The 15,616-nt window shown below is 45.4% G+C and overlaps 1 protein-coding gene across 8 annotated transcripts in view; it reads left to right on the top strand.

Moving 5' to 3' along the window:
- Positions 1-12,658, top strand: part of ARHGEF6 (Rac/Cdc42 guanine nucleotide exchange factor 6) — a 123,814-nt gene extending 111,156 nt beyond the window's left edge. For 6 of the 8 annotated variants that reach the window (XM_033403656.2, XM_033403655.2, XM_033403657.2 and 3 more), the window contains 3 exons: positions 1,894-1,993; positions 4,026-4,080; positions 5,968-12,658. In XM_033403656.2, coding sequence (XP_033259547.1) covers positions 1,894-1,993; positions 4,026-4,080; positions 5,968-6,108 — 296 coding nt within the window. In that variant the 3' untranslated portion in view covers positions 6,109-12,658. The other 2 variants (XM_049705187.1, XM_033403658.2) reach the window with 2 other exon arrangements.
- The last annotated feature ends 2,958 nt before the right edge of the window (positions 12,659-15,616 follow it).

Raw genomic sequence — 15,616 nt, 5'->3', positions numbered from 1 at the left:
ACACTAGTTAAAGAGCCCAGAGAGTTCCTGTGTCTGTGAACTGATGCTAATCTCTTCTTATAGGCAGATTTGGAAAGGAAGTCAAAATACTATCTTTGATCAGCTGCATATTTAAGCAAACAGAGCTTCACCAAACTCAAGTTTCAGAGTTGCTCTGAAAATCTGGAAATGTAGCTGCTTAGCAGGGCCTTTTGAGAATGTCTACAATTTATCAGGGAGCCATTAGGTGAGGGTATTTCCCCCAACAACTTTCAGGCTACAAACTGAAAGCGAGATAATACTTTCTGATTCATCCTTGTGCTTTTAGAAAAGCCAGGTCACATCGCTTATGTCCTTGGTCTTTCATTATTATGGGCATTCAGGATAGCTGGTGTGAGGGTCTTGCATCTGTGTAAGAGATAAGCTCTCCATAATGTTCCATCTGGACAGCCACTGAGCCCTGGCTTGAGTGTGGGCAGGGCTTCCTCAGTGGACTGCCCTGACCGATGCTTCCAAAGTAACATGTCTCTCAGGTCGTCATGGGGAAAGCATTCTATGTGGAAGTTGACACATTTGACTCTGAAGGGGGGAATGTCACACCTTCTGCTTCTCAGACCAAACCTGCCTCTGGCTTTGGGCATGCCCAGCCCTGATAACAAGGTTCGAGGAGTCAGGAAAAGAAAGTGGGAGCAGTTTTTATTGCAAAAACGAGGAAAGAGAGGGGGGCAAGGAGACGCCAGAAGCAGCAGCCCTCATACGAAATCCGACCTCACCTCCCGCCACCTCCTGTCCTCACACTGACAGAGACGGGAGATTTGCTCAGAGGTGCGGGCAGGCATTCTGGCCTCAAGAGTCTCATTTCCCCCCACCCCCGTCCTCCCTGGCCTCCCTTTTATGTGTGGAAAGTGTCTAGCATAGTGCTTGGCACGTGGTAAGCATTTTCGCATCCTGGTGACCGACACCCTCCATCCCTCTCCAGCCAGAAGTCCTGCACCCGTAGAAGCGGCCGCTATTGTTTCTCGCTGCATCCAGTCGGTTGGTTAGTCGACCAGTCTGCTATGCACTTATTAAGCACCTACGAAGTACTGGGCCCCGAGGAAGGCAGAGACACATCCACCTCGGGAAAGGGATGGAGGTTGAGTGAAGGCACTGAGTGTTCACAACTGGAAGAAACTTGGCTTAGAAGAGAGGAAGCCAGTGGCTCTGAGAGGAAGGATCCAGAAGGGACGGGGAGGTTGCAGGTGCAGGAGAGCTGTCTGGTCAGGTCCCATGGCTGCTCTGTCACCTCTTCCATCCCAGAGCCTGGAGATGGTGAGCGGAGAGCAGTAAGGACGCCTGCATCTTTGCTGCTGTTGTGATCATCTCCCCAATGCCCCCTCTACCCTCCATCAAAATGGTCTTCACCGACCCTGCTTCACCCTGTAGGACGGTAAAGAGAACAAATGGGAGTGAGTGATGCTTCTGAGGCCCTTTAAGCATGCTGCGTCCCAGTGCAGTGCTATGTTCTGCATGATTTTTACTCAAATACAAAACCCACAGGGTGTGGCGTGCTGTTCCCCAGAGACGTGCAGGGAGGAATGGTCACTGGCTGGCTCTTTGCTCTGGAAGAGGCAAAACAGGAAAAGATGGGGTCTTGGTTGAGGACAATTCTCACAGCGGCCTTTTCACATTGTGTTTCTGAATACAAAGTGTGCCCCCGGCCCCCAGGATGGAATCAGTGTATTTGGCCATTTCGAATTTCTCCCGTCAGGAGGATTTCGTCAGCAGATGTTGGATGACTACTCTCGGGGCGCCAGGCAGCTGGATGCCGTCAACAAAGACCCCTCAAAAACCACAGTAGAAAGGAGCTAACCCCCAACAAATAGTCTCCCCTAGTAAACTCCCTCCCTCGCCTCTTGCCGCCCTTGTCTGTAGGTGCTCGCAAGGATTCCGTTCCCCAAGTCTTACTCCCCGAGGAAGAGAAACTCATCATTGAAGAAACCAGAAGCAACGGCCAGACCATCATTGAAGAAAAGTGCGTAGAGCGGGCTAAACCTTTTCTGATTTTTCTGGGGTCTGGAAAGAAGGTTCTGGCAGGGCAACGTGGCTGTGGCCAAGCCTGCACGGAAGGACAGTCCCTCCTCATCTGAGAATGTGGCCCTCTTGGCTGACTGTGCAGTTGGGAGCCTGGGGAGGGCTGCCCACCAACAAAGGGAAGGGGAAAGGAGAGGCAGAGGAGGTCAGGAAGGGACTTCAGGGCACGCAAGAATACCACTCCACATGGGGTTTGGAGGCATTGGGAAGGCCATGGCACCAATTCCCTTGCCCAGAGGGATGCCTCTCACATTTATTGACTCAGGCACTGGATTTTCACATACTTGACCTCATTTAAACTCCTACCGCAATCCTGGGAGATAAACGTTACTTTCACCACTGTTACAGATGAGGAAACTGAGATTCAGGGAAATTATGTCCCTGACTTAGCTTTGCACAGTAGTGAGGGTGACCTAACGGGGGAAAATCAGGTTAAGTACTTGTATATACTTGAGTCATTTCTGAAGTCAGGCCTAAATTTGCATAGGACAGCGTGTTTCACAGTGCTTGGCATCGTCAATGTATTTTTCCATCTGGTGTATGAAGTGATACGACCAAATGGTACAGCACTTGGGCTCAAGAGAATAACAGCCCTGATTCAACTCCAGATTCTGGTACTTGTTAGCCGTGTGACCTGGAGCAAGTTCCATCACCTCTCTGTGCCTCAGTTTCCTCATCTGTAAAATGGGTATGATAGTAATACTTTCAGAGTTTTTGTGAGGTTAAATGGAATAAGAAGTACAAAGGCTAGCACATGATAATTACTCAATAAATGATGATCGTTATAATTACTATTATTATAGCTATATTAACCCCTACAATGACTTTATGAGGTTTTCAGGGAATGTGATATTATCCCCATTTTGTATGTGAAGAAAATAAGACCAAGAGAGGATGAGAAGAAAACTGGTTACCTAAGGTTAGAGGACTGGCAAGTCGTAGGGTCAGAACTGGAGCCCAGATCTCCAATGTCCTTGTCCAGGGAGAGAGCCAGAGAGGAAATGACTCTTCCACAGTTCTGCCAAGGCGCTTTATCCTTTTTTGGAATATATGGAATCTTTTAGAAATAATGCCCCTGACTTTGTGTTTGTGTCATGTACGATGGTGTAGGGTCAGATAGGTGAGAAGGGCAATGCCATAGCACAGATAGCATAGGATAGGCAGGGCCTGGTGACACCTCTCATTACAATATGTCAGGTGATGGTCCTTCCTGCCCCCAAGAGAGAAATCAAAACCTTATGAGGAGCCCTAGTCTCTTTTTTTCCTTGACTTTTCTTTCTTTCTTTTTTTTTACATCTTTATTGGAGTATAATTGCTTTACAATGGTGTGTTAGTTTCTGCTTTATAACAAAGTGAATCAGCTATATATATATATATATATATATATATATATATATATATATATATATATATCCCCATATCTCCTCCCTCTTGCATCTCCCTTCCCCCCACCCTCCCTATCCCACCCCTCTAGGTGGTCACAAAGCACCGAGCTGATCTCCCTGTGCTATGCGGCTGCTTCCCACTAGCTATCTATTTTACGTTTGGTAGTGTATCCATGCCACTTTCTCTCTTTGTCACAGCTTACCCTTCCCCCCCATTTTCTTTTTATTTATTTTTAAAAATTGAAGTAGAGTCGATGTACTGTATTATGTAAGTTACAGGTGTACAATACACTAGTCTGTTTTATTTTTTTAGTACTTGCCTAAGCTGGGAAGCAAGCAGCAGAGGAGGAGGGAAGTGTAGAAAACGTGCGGTGACACGGTGTTAGAAAGAGCTTGTGTGATGCTGGTTGTTAGCCGATAAAAATGAGAAACACAAGGACCATTCATAGCAGTATCTCTTCCGATTCACCAGCAAGGCCACCGCTTTTCAGGATCTGTATTTCTATAAAGCTGCTTTTCTTCTTAAGTATCACTTAACAATATCTCAGTGCCATCTGTTAATCTATGAACTTTATCTTTGTGTTCTAGGAGCCTTGTCGATACTGTTTATGCCTTGAAGGATGAGGTCAAAGAGCTGAAACAGGTAATGAAATTCGAAAGTCGTTTTCTCAGATCCTAACGGGCCTGCTCCCTCTTCCCTGCTGCGCACTGGTAGATGCCCTCAGGAGAAGGCCAGGAACAAGGTGGTGAGGTGGGGATTCTTAGTTCCCTTGTGTCAGCCAGGTGGGTTTTGTTGATTTTACCACGTGGCCTTGGGTTTCAATTTCTGCAGCTTGCTTATATACCTATTCAGGGATTTACAATAGGATCACAAACTTAGTTACAACTTCATGTTCCCTGACTTCTGCAAACAGAATTTAAGAAAAGATAAGTCAGTCATGAGCATGTAAGTGTAAACAGAACCATAAATCATGATTTGTGGGCTCCTCTGCAGATCTGATCCAGTGCTTCATGAGGGACACTCTCCCTTGGGTTTGAGGACTGACTGTACCTGGTGACAGGGTAAAGGATGGATGGAAGGGAGAGAGACCAGAGGCTGGAAGACCACTTAGGAGGTTATTATAAAACTCAGGGTGAGACGTGATAAAGTCCTGAGCTGAGGAAGGAGAGCCGCTCAGGCTATGGAGGAGGGACACAGATGTAAAGGAAGGCACATCGCAGAGTTAGAGCCTTTGGAAAATGGCGCCATGAGGGGATTAAGAAAGAGCCATGGATGGAAGATGAGTCTTTTTACCTGGGTATCTACTTTGTTTTTTGTTTTTTTGTTTTTTAATTGAAGTATAGTTAGTTTACAATGTGGTGCCAATCTCTGCTGTACAGCAAAGTGACTCAGTTATACACATAGAAACATTCTTGTTTCCTATTCTTTTCCATTATGATTTATTACAGGATATTGAATATAGTTCCCTGTGCTATATAGTAGGACCTTGTTGTTTATCCATCCTATATATAATAGTTTACATCTGCTAATCCCAAACTCCCTGTCCTTCCCTCCCTCAATCCCCCTCCCCTTGGCAACCACAAGTTTGTTCTCTATGTCTGTGAGTCTGTTTCATAGGTAGGTTCATTTGTGTCATATTTTAGATTCCACATATAAGTGATGTCATATGATATTTGTCTTTCTCTTTCTGACTTACTGCACTTAGTATGATAATCTCTACTTGCATCCATGTTGCTGCAAATGGCATTATTTCATTCTTTTTTATGGCTGAGTAATATTCCATTGTATATATGTGCCACATCTTCTTTATGCATTCATCTGTTGATGGACACTTAGGTTGTTTCCATGTCTTGGCTATTGTGAATATTGCTGCTATGAACATAGGGGTGCATGTATCTTTTTGAATTATAGTTTTGTCTGGGTATATGTCCAGGAGTGGGATCCCTGGATCATATGGTAGTTCTATTTTCAGTTTTTTGAGGAACATCCACGCTGTTTTCCATAGTGGCTGCACCAACTGACATTCCCACCAACAGTGTAGGGGTGTTGGGTATCTACTTTGATATGGTGGTGCCCTTCACGGAAATCAAGAGCCACAGGAGGAAGAGAAGTTTGGGGGGTGGGGGAGATCCTGAGTTCACTTTAGGGCGTAATGAGTCCGAGGTGCTTGTAACACATCTAAGTTGGCATTGGGGACTGTGGACCTGGTGCTCATGAGCTGAGATGAGGTCAGTACCAGAGAGACAGGGGAGGCACCCATGTAGTTATTTGAGTTGAAAGAGAAGAGACACTAAGTGAAAAGTGTGTTGAATTAGAAGAGGGCCAGGGCCAGAGCCCTAGAGAATGCTTGTATTATGTCTCAAGGGATGGTCAGCGAGAAGTAGAACAATCAAGAGGCTGCCTTGTCTTAGAAGCTGAGGGAGAGGAACTTGAGGCAGGAAAGTGTTGTCACTGCCAAGAGACTGAGCAGGAGGGGCCCTGAGGCGGGGTCCCTTTGTTTGGTAACCAACCAACCTTTTCCCACCATAGGAGAATAAAAGAATGAAGCAGTGCCTGGAAGAAGAGTTGAAATCAAGAAGGGACCTAGAAAAGCTGGTCCGGAGGCTGTTGAAGCAAACTGATGAGTGTATCCGGGCCGAGTCCAGTAGCAAGCCCTCCATTCTCCCATAACCATCACAGTGCGGCTGGAGGGTGCCCGCAGGGCATCGGGAAGTGTCCAGCTGAGTGATCTGACTCAGCTTGCTCACTTCTCTGGTTTTTATTTCGTATCTTAGTGTCTCTCTCTCTCTCTCTCTTCTCTCTCTCTCTCTCTCTCTCTCTCTCTCTCTCTCTCTCTCTCTCTCTCTCTCTCTCTCTCTGTTTGGTTCAGTGTTTGTTGTTGTTTGGTTATTGGTTGGTTGGTTATTTTTTTTAACAGGTCAAAGCAAGAGGGGGTGAACATCTCCCCAGTCTTTTCCATTCAGTAAGCAAAGGGAAGCTAATGTAGGCAAATGACTTACATGGCCTTCAGATGGCTTTCAATTCATAGTGCCTCTTTACCAGCCATTATCTCGGGTCACTCTTTTTGGGCTGGCTGCTGTCCCAAAGTGGCCAGCCATGGCTTATTAAATGTGAACTTGACTTTCTCCCCCAGTGCTTTCCTGTTCCTGGCAGCCCCTCAGTACCTGATTTACTGAAGGCAACACTTCTGGAACTCCGACTGGCGTAGGGTGAAAGGCTAACACAGTTTGCCCAGTGATCCAGCTGCCCTTCCCTGGGCCGTCCTCAATGCACACTTTTTTTTTAATGACTACCCTATTTTGTCTATAAGACCAAGAAAACCGTAGTGCCCTCCCTCCTTTCGTGTTGGTTTACATTTTAACTCTGGGACAGAAGCTCTGGTCACCCATGCCAACACCAAATCCATTAGCAAATTGCACTGGACAGTCCTCCCCTTCAGTAGCAGAGTTGCCCATCTCTTGCCAGTGCATGGTAGGTTTTGTCCCTAACCTTCTGCCTTGCGTGTAAGTTTTCTATTTCCCCAGTGCTTTTAGCCAAGCATACCAAGCGGTGTGTCAACTGGTATGTCTGTGCTTTGCTTTTTAAAAATACAGACTGTGAGCACTTACTTTTTTCTACATCACATATTCAAATTGCGACTTCTCATCCTTCAGTGTACACTTGAGGAGATGTTGTGCCCTAGCAGACAGCTTTAATTCCCTTGATTGCTCTACCATATATGCTGTGAGAAGCTGTGATAGTCACCAGCCTCTTCGAGTAGGACTCTAAGCATTATTTGCAGAAACGTGCTGTTGGCCCAGTTTGGATAGCCGGAAAGAAAGGGCCGCTCTAGTAGCTGTGTGCTGGCTACTAGTGAAGCTGATTATTTGGAACTGGTTGACTCAAGTTGCTTGTTGAATCAAACCCTCGCCTTTGTAAGCATCTGGGAAATTAGAACTGTGATAAGCCAGGTTTAGAAGAGGGTCACAGGAGGGCAACACACATCCAAATTCAGCACAGTTGAAAGTTGGCCTGGGGCTGTAGGACAGAGCAGTGCAACCTGCCCCTGTCTGTCCCAAAGACGGGAAGTTTGGCCAGGTGGAGGAGATCGCTGGAAAGAGAGGCCAAGGACCAGTGGACTGAGCAAAGTCGTCTCCCACATACATTTGATGGGTGCCTATAAATGTGGGTTTTGTGAATGTTGTTTAGGAACCAAACTTGAAGCTTGAACTCCGCAGCTTGTTAAGCCCTTTTCCTTTCTAGTACAGGGTGGTTCTCAGTTCCCATAACTACATGGTACGGGGCTGTTGACTGCTTGCTGCACAGCAGAAATGACACCGTCCACGGGAAATGGACTGTTCCTGCAGACCAATCTCAGCCAGCCACACCCAGCTGTCTTTGGAAGCCAAAGACCGAACAAGATTGCTAGGAATGGCTGTTGTTCTGTTTATAGCCCAACAGTTTAGAGATGCCGTCCTTCATCTCCAAATGGAAAACAACAGTAACAGCAACACAGATCATAGCATCTGCCCTGTCTGTGGTTAGTCAATGGCTTGCAATAAATGTGCAAACTATATCCATAGGAAACATTTTTGTGATTACAAAGTACTTTAGTTGATAAGGTATATAGGATTGCTTAAAATATTGAAAGGTCTTTATTTTAAAGAGACGTGTCCATATGCATGTTTTGGGGACGTGGCCCTTCTGATGAGAGGCCCTGTGTACTCTGGGTAATGTAGCTCGTGCAGAGTGGTGTCCGCGCTCCCACTCGATAATCCTATATGGGAAATGAAGCCATGTTAACCTGACGGCAGTGTCTCCATAGTTGTGTTGTTTACAGTACTCTATAAATGGGTCCCTGTTACTCTGTAGTCAAACTGCTGCCCTTCGAGGCCTTTCAGTTCCTCTTCTGTCATGTCCCTTCTTACACAGCTCAAATTTTCTAACTTGTTTTTATTTTGAAGACTTTTAAACTGGACATTTTCAATAAATAAGAATAACAATGCTTTATAAAATAAGTCCTGTGTTTCTTCTTCATTTTCTTTTTCTTTCTTTCTTTTTTTTTTTTTGCTAGCTGGTGTGCAGAAAGATTTCTCATGTTGTGTCAGCTTCCTCTTTTGTTTCCCTCATTAGCTATCCATGCTCATCAGGCCCCTGAACCAGCTTCTACCTTTTTCACTCAGGCCAGATGATATTTGTTCCCCACTTTAAAGAGATAATACATCTCTTGAGAGAGAACCTTCTGTAACTTCTCCACCCCTCTCCTCCTGCCCCCAACCTATAAACTGTCTGTACCTCTTCTCACCATCTTCCTTCCAATATAAGAGAAAGAGATATTCACTTTCTTGTTCAAGCATATCCCTTGTTTGGTTTCCATCCCTCTTTGTATTTTGCAGGATTTTGTCAATTTTGCTCTATTTTGACCACAGGTGGAATGCTGGGGTCAGCGGTCAGGATGAAAATATTTGCTCCACCCTCAAGATAGATACACTGGATATTATCTGTTGCTACTCAGTATCCATTCCTCCCCCAACCCGCAACCCCAAGGCTAAAAAAGCACCTAGCCCAGACTCCCTTGCAGCTAGGGTTCCGATACAGTGTGGGTTCTGATACATTTTCACTTCTGCCAATGAGATGTCTTTGTGCAATGTTTGAAAAGATTCAGTTAGCAGAGGCTATCTTCCTGGGGCTTGTTGGCTGGCAGGAGGTTCCAAGGATATGTTCGTGGCTTCTGTACTACCTATGGGTGACAGACTGTAGTGGCAGCAGCATCTTCTGAAACTGGATTTGGATTACAGCTACCGTGTTATGACCTTGAAGCCATAGTCAGTGGAAGCCCCCTGACTTCCACTTCTGTAGCTGTCTATTTTTTTTTTTTGGCTGCATTGGGTCTTTGTTGCTGTGCGTGGACTTTCTCTAGTTGTGGCGAGTGGGGGGCTATTCTTCGTTGCGGTGCGCGGGCTTCTCATTGCAGTGACTTCTCTTGTTGCGGAGTGCGGGCTCTAGGCACACGGGCTTCAGTAGTTGTGGCACGCGGGCTCAGTAGTTGTGGCTCACGGGCTCTAGAGTGCAGGCTCAGTAGTTGTGGCACACGGGCTTAGCTGCTCTGCGGCATGTGGGATCTTCCCGGACGAGGGCTCAAACCTGTGTCCCCTGCATTGGCAGGAGGATTCTTAACCACTGCACCACCAGGGAAGCCCCTGTAGCCATCAATTTTATAGGCACCTGATATTACCTTTCTGCCTCAGCATAGGAAGCCCAAGCAATAGCTGTAACATGGCACCTCCCATGTGCTAGGCTCTGCACTGTTTTACATAGTTAAGCTCCTGTAACCCTTGCAACAACCCTATGAGGTATTCACTATTGTTATCCCCATCTTACAAGTGAACAAAGGTACAGCAGTTGAATAATATGCTAGTATGTGTGTAGCAGGGATTTGAAACCCTGGTCCGTCTGCCTCTCGAAACCATGCTCTTGCTACTGCATCTCCTCCTCTGCACTTGGTACTTGCCAAGTCAGCTTCTACCTCGGCCATCTACTCTCCTGAAGTCACTGATGAGCTCTTACTGACAAATCCAGGGAGCGCTTTTCAATACCCATCTTGACCTCTCTGCAGTTTCTGACCCTTGCCTCCTTGATAAATCTCTCCTTCCTGGGCTTTCATGATCCCAGCTTTCCTGGCATTCATTCAACCTTTCTGACCACCCCAAAGTCTCCTTTGCTGGATCTACCTCCTGCCTGTCCCCTGAATGTTGCTGATCCTTGACACTCTTTGCCTCTTCTCTTCCTTTCTATAGCCTCTTCCAGGACAACCTTGTCTATTCCTATAACTTTATTCATCAAAGTGTAGATGACTCCCTGGTCCATATTTTTCCATCCTGACCTTTTCTCCTGAGCTCCAGACCCGTGGATGCAGCTACCTTGTGGACATCTCAGCTTGGACGTCCTACAGCACCTCAAACTCAGCATGTCCCAAACTGTACTCCTCATTCATAGTCCTAGATCTGCTCTTCCAATGTTTCCTATCCCAGTACATAGCACCCGTGGCCACTTAATTGCCCGAACCGGAAAAACAAGTATTGTCCTTTATTCCTTCCTCTCCCTCAACCCTGTATAAATTTATACATTAACCCTTTATACATTTAGTCATCAAGTCTTACCATTTTTAACTCTGTTGTAACCCCTGAACTTCTCCCCATCCTCCGTTGCCTATTTTTGATGCTTATCATCTCTCCCTCAGACTAATGCATCTCTTTGCCTCTTGTAGTCTAGCCTCTTGGGTGCCAATTGTCTGGCCTCTTTGGTGCCAGTAGAATGATTATCTAAAAGATCTATGTCATTCACCTGTTTAAAAATTTAATCTCTTGCTACTCCCCGCCGCACTCAGTAAAGTTGGATCTCCTTGAATTTCTTTTAAGTCCCATAATATGCCATTTGCCCTGCCTAGAATCCCTTTCCCATCCCTGTCCATCAAGCAAATTCATTCCTTTCCATTTAGAGTCAGCTCAAGTATCTATGTGAACTCCTGATTTCTAAAATGCATGTACATATGTATCTCTGCATGTATATGTGTACATTTATATGTATGTAGTGTGTATGTATGAATTAGGGTTGCCAGATAAAACACAAGACGCTCAGTTGCATCGGAGTTTCAGCTGTACATCAAATAATGTTTTGGTATAGATCATGTCCCACATACTGCATGGGATATATTTATACTAAGTTTTTCAATGTTTACCTGAAATCCAAATATAACTGGGTATCCTGAATTTTTAAAAAAAATTTTTTTTTTTTGGCTGCGTTGGGTCTTCGTTGCTGTGCACGGGCTTTCTCTAGTTGCGGCGAGAAGGGGCTACTCTTCTTTGAGGTGTGTGGGCTTCTCATTGCAGTGGCTTCTCTTGTTGCGGAGCATGGGCCCTAGAGTGCATGGGCTTCAGTAGTTATGGCACGTGGGCTCAGTAGTTGCAGCATGCGGGCTCAGTAGTTGTGGCTCGTGGGCTCTAGAGCGCAGGCTCAGTAGTTGTGGCACGTGGGCTTAGTTGCTCTGTGGCATGTGGGATCTTCCCGGACCAGGGATTGAACCTGTGTCCCCTGCATTGGCAGGCTGATTCTTAACCACTGTGCCACCAGGGAGGTCCCTACCCTGAAATTTTATTTGCTAAGGCTGACAGCTTTAGTACCTACATGTATATACATAGGCATCTAAACGCATACATTTCCTAGGGGAAGTGACATCCTAATAGCAATGAACACAGCTGTGCCCAGAACTTGGTTTCTAAACACTATACTCTGCACTGGAACGAGGGCTCCTTGGAGAAATGGCCAATTCTACGGCTGAGGCAGGAAAGGTACAAGATGAGCCTGGAACATCTTGTTCTGCCAGAAAGTAATGCTCAGAAATATGATAGGGGCATGTTACAAAGACACAGGTGCAAACTTGAAGAGGCTCTTACTGGCCAAATAAGGGAAAATTTGAGCACGAAAATACAGTAATGAATTTGAAAACATTGGAAAAAGTAGAAATCTATGTGTCCATATTGATAAATAAGTAAGTGGGGAGAAAGGGAAGGCTCTTGTTTACAGTACCATGCTGAGGGTTGACTGGTAAACATGGAAGGAACTCTGGAGTTGGAAAATCCCCATTGTGCAGCCATCATAGTAAAGACCGATTCAGGCAAAAATTATCACTGGCTGTTAAAATATAGAGGGAAACGTTGATGACGAGCAAGTTACTTGTATGGTCTTAAAGTGTTTCCCCAAAGAGTGCTTACTAGTTGCAAGGTGGAAAATAGTAACTCTAGATAGAGTGGGGAAATTGGACAGCACTTTAACTGAGTGATCAAAATTCACATCAACAATGAGAGGCAGGGACTTCCCTGGTGGCGCAGTGGTTAAGAATCTGCCTGCCAATGCAGGGGACATGGGTTCAAGCTCTAGTCCGGGAAGATCCCACATGCTGTGGAGCAACTAAGCCCGTGCGCCACAACTACTGAGCCTGTGCTCTAGAGCCTGCGAGCCACAACTACTGAGCCCACATGCCACAACTAGTGAAGTTTGTGCACCTAGAGCCTATGCTCCACAACAAGAGAAGCCACTGCAATGAGAAGCCTGCGCACTGCAACAAAGAGTAGCCCCCGCTCACTGCAACTAGAGAAAGCCCGCGAGCAGCAACGAAAAACCAACACAGCCAAAAATAAATTAATAAATTAAATAATTAAAAAAAAAAACAGTGGGAGGCAAACGGCCGTCATGTGCCTCCAGATGTGATATGCTGTGAAGGACACAAGATCGTTTATGTAGTTTTCCATCCAGGAAAGCATAACCTGAATTTAATCATGAGGAAACATCAGACAAACTCAAAATAAGGAACACTTTTTTTTTTAAAGGGGACAGATTGTTACTATATTAGTCTAAAAAGTCAATGTCATTAAAGACAAAGATTGTGGGCTTCCCTGCTCAGTGGTTAAGAATCCGCCTGCCAATGCAGGGGACCTGGGTTCGAGCCCTGGTCCGGGAAGATCCCATATGCCGTGGAGCAACTAAGCCCGTGCGCCACAACTACTGAGCCTGTGCTCTAGAGCCCGCGAGCCACAACTACTGAAGCCTGCATGCCACAACTACTGAAGCCCACGCGCCTAGAGCCTGTGCTCCGCAGCAAGAGAAGCCACCGCAATGAGAAGCCTGCGCACTGCAAGGAAGAGTAGCCCCCGCTTGCTGCAACTAGAGAAAGCCCGCACACAGCAATGAAGATCCAACGCAGCCAGAAGTAAATGAATAAATAAATTTATATAAAAAAAAAGGACAAAGATTGTGGAAATGTTCCAGATTAAAGGTGACTAAAGAGACATGACAACCGAATGCAATACCGACCCTAGACTGGATCCCGTGCTGGAGGGGAAAATGCTATAAAAGATATTATTGGATGACTTACCTGAATTGGAATACAAATGGAAGATCAATATCAATGTTAAATCGACTGAAGTTGATAACTGTACCTGTGGTTATAAATAAGAATATCTTTATTCTTAGGAAATACACGCTGAAGTATTTAGGGGTGAAGGCCGTGAGGTACACAACTTACTCTCAAATGATTCAGAAACCACTTTTTATTTGTACTGTTCTTATTTTTGCAACTTTTCTGTACGTTTGAAATAATTTTCAAATAAATTAAAAAAAAAAAAAAGCTCGAGCGTTGCCTCCTCAGGGAATCCAGACTCCATCACGCTGCACTTTATTTGCTTGTGTCTTTTCCACACTAAATGTTAATTACCTTAAAAGGGGGGAATAGGCTCCTTTCATCCATGTAAATTCGGGGCCTCATACAGGGTCAAGCCCATAGAACCTACTCAAGAAATATTTATTGAATGAGCCAACTTTCCCCATAATTTGGGGTCTCTGCTCTTTGTCTGGAAGAATTGTGAAGACTTGCCTTGGTGCCAATAGCAGAAGGCCAGTGGGGTTCTAAGCTTTCAGCAACCTCCAGGCCTGCAGGGTCCAGTCTGACCCAGCTCTTGGCAAGCAGGCAACCTCGGCCAAGCTGTAGAGCCAGCCCCTCTGGGCAAGCACCTCAGAGGGAAGCTTCTGTCTGCCAAATAAGCACAAAGGCTCTTCCTAGATTGGGCTTCAGCATGTGCTGTTTGACCTGTACACCAAGATTCTTTCTCACACAAGGCCCTCTGCGAGCTGACTCCTGCTGCTGCTCCCCTGGACCTTTTATCCAGCTTCACAATCTCTGCTTTCGTATGCTCTGTGCTCTCCCTCTGGTCCTCCTTTCCTCCCTGTGGCCCCTCCTCCCCTCAACGTCCCTCAAGACTCAGTCTGTGCCACCTGTCCTGGAAAGCCTTTCCTGACACCTACCTTGCCCCGCTTGTCCGAGTTACACGTCCTTCCTGTGTATTCCCTGTTACACTGGTCCTGACCCCCGCTGCGGCATTCACGCTGGGCTTTCAACATTTGCACACCTGTGATGCAACATTCCGTAAGCTACTTGAGGGCAGGGACTGGATCATATCCATCAGGTGCATAGCACAGAATGTATCATCCCAATCAGTGTTGGATGGATGGGTGAATGGATAAAAAACCAAGTCTTTAACTCCTAGTAATAAGAAATGTGAATCAGGGACTTCCCTGGTGGTCCAGTGGGTAAGACTCCGTGCTCCAAGCACAGGGGGCCGGGGTTCGATCCCTGGTGAGGGAACTAGATCGTGTATGCATGCTGCAAGTAAGAGTCTGCATGCCGCAACTAACAGTCCACGTGCCATAACTAAGACCCAGCGCAACCAAAATAAAAAAAATAATAATAAATAAATAAATAATGTGAATCAGATCGAAGATGTGTTAAAGGTTTCATGTTGGATTTCAAAGAGGTTTACCATCAGAGAGGTACAGAGGATAAGAGTGAGTGATCAAAAATTATTGGACTTTAAGTGGGGTTACATCAGCAGGAAAAATATGACAGATAACTGAGTGGAGCTCCAGGAATGGGGAATGGAAAGCAACTATATATTTAACTGGTTTTCTTGAAAGTTGCTGAATTGCCTCTTGGGGTTACTCAGAGAAGTGCGGTATGGAAGGGGGAAGTTTTTTTTTTTATTTATTTTATTGAAGTATAGTTGATTTACAATGTTGTATTAGTGTCTGGTGTACAGCAGAGTGATTCAGTTATACATACATATACATATTCTTTTTCATATTCTTTTCCATTATGGTGTATCAGGGGAATATAGTTCCCTGTGCTATACGATAGGACCTTGTTGTTTATCTTGGAAGGGGGAAGTTTATAAGCTGATGTCCTCTAGATTGAGAATTAGTGATCATAGTTTTGTTTTTAAACCTTCCTAAATATCGTAAAGATGACTGCTCAAGCCTACTGAAAAATTTGGCAATCCCCAGCCTCCGATGGTTAATCGTTTTTGACAAGGAAACTATAAGAAAGAGTCTTTGCTACACACAGGCCTGCTCTAGTGTTTGGTATGTACTCTAATCTTGCCTTTTTTCTTTTCCTTTTTTTATTTTTTTTTTGCTTTCGCTTTGCTTCAAATTGGGTGTGGTCTTTGGTCTACGACATGGGCAAGGCCTTTCATGTGTACCTGGGCCGCCAGGCATTCATTCGCCTTGGTCTCAGAGGTTTCAATCATTTTAAGATGCCATCCTGTTTACGTATGCCACTGGGTGCAGGCTGGTGTGCTGGGGACCACGT

The sequence above is a fragment of the Orcinus orca genome, chromosome X (genome assembly GCF_937001465.1).
Source record: "Orcinus orca chromosome X, mOrcOrc1.1, whole genome shotgun sequence".
Classification (NCBI taxonomy): Eukaryota; Metazoa; Chordata; class Mammalia; order Artiodactyla; family Delphinidae; genus Orcinus; species Orcinus orca.
This window is presented reverse-complemented; position numbering and strand designations above follow the sequence as displayed.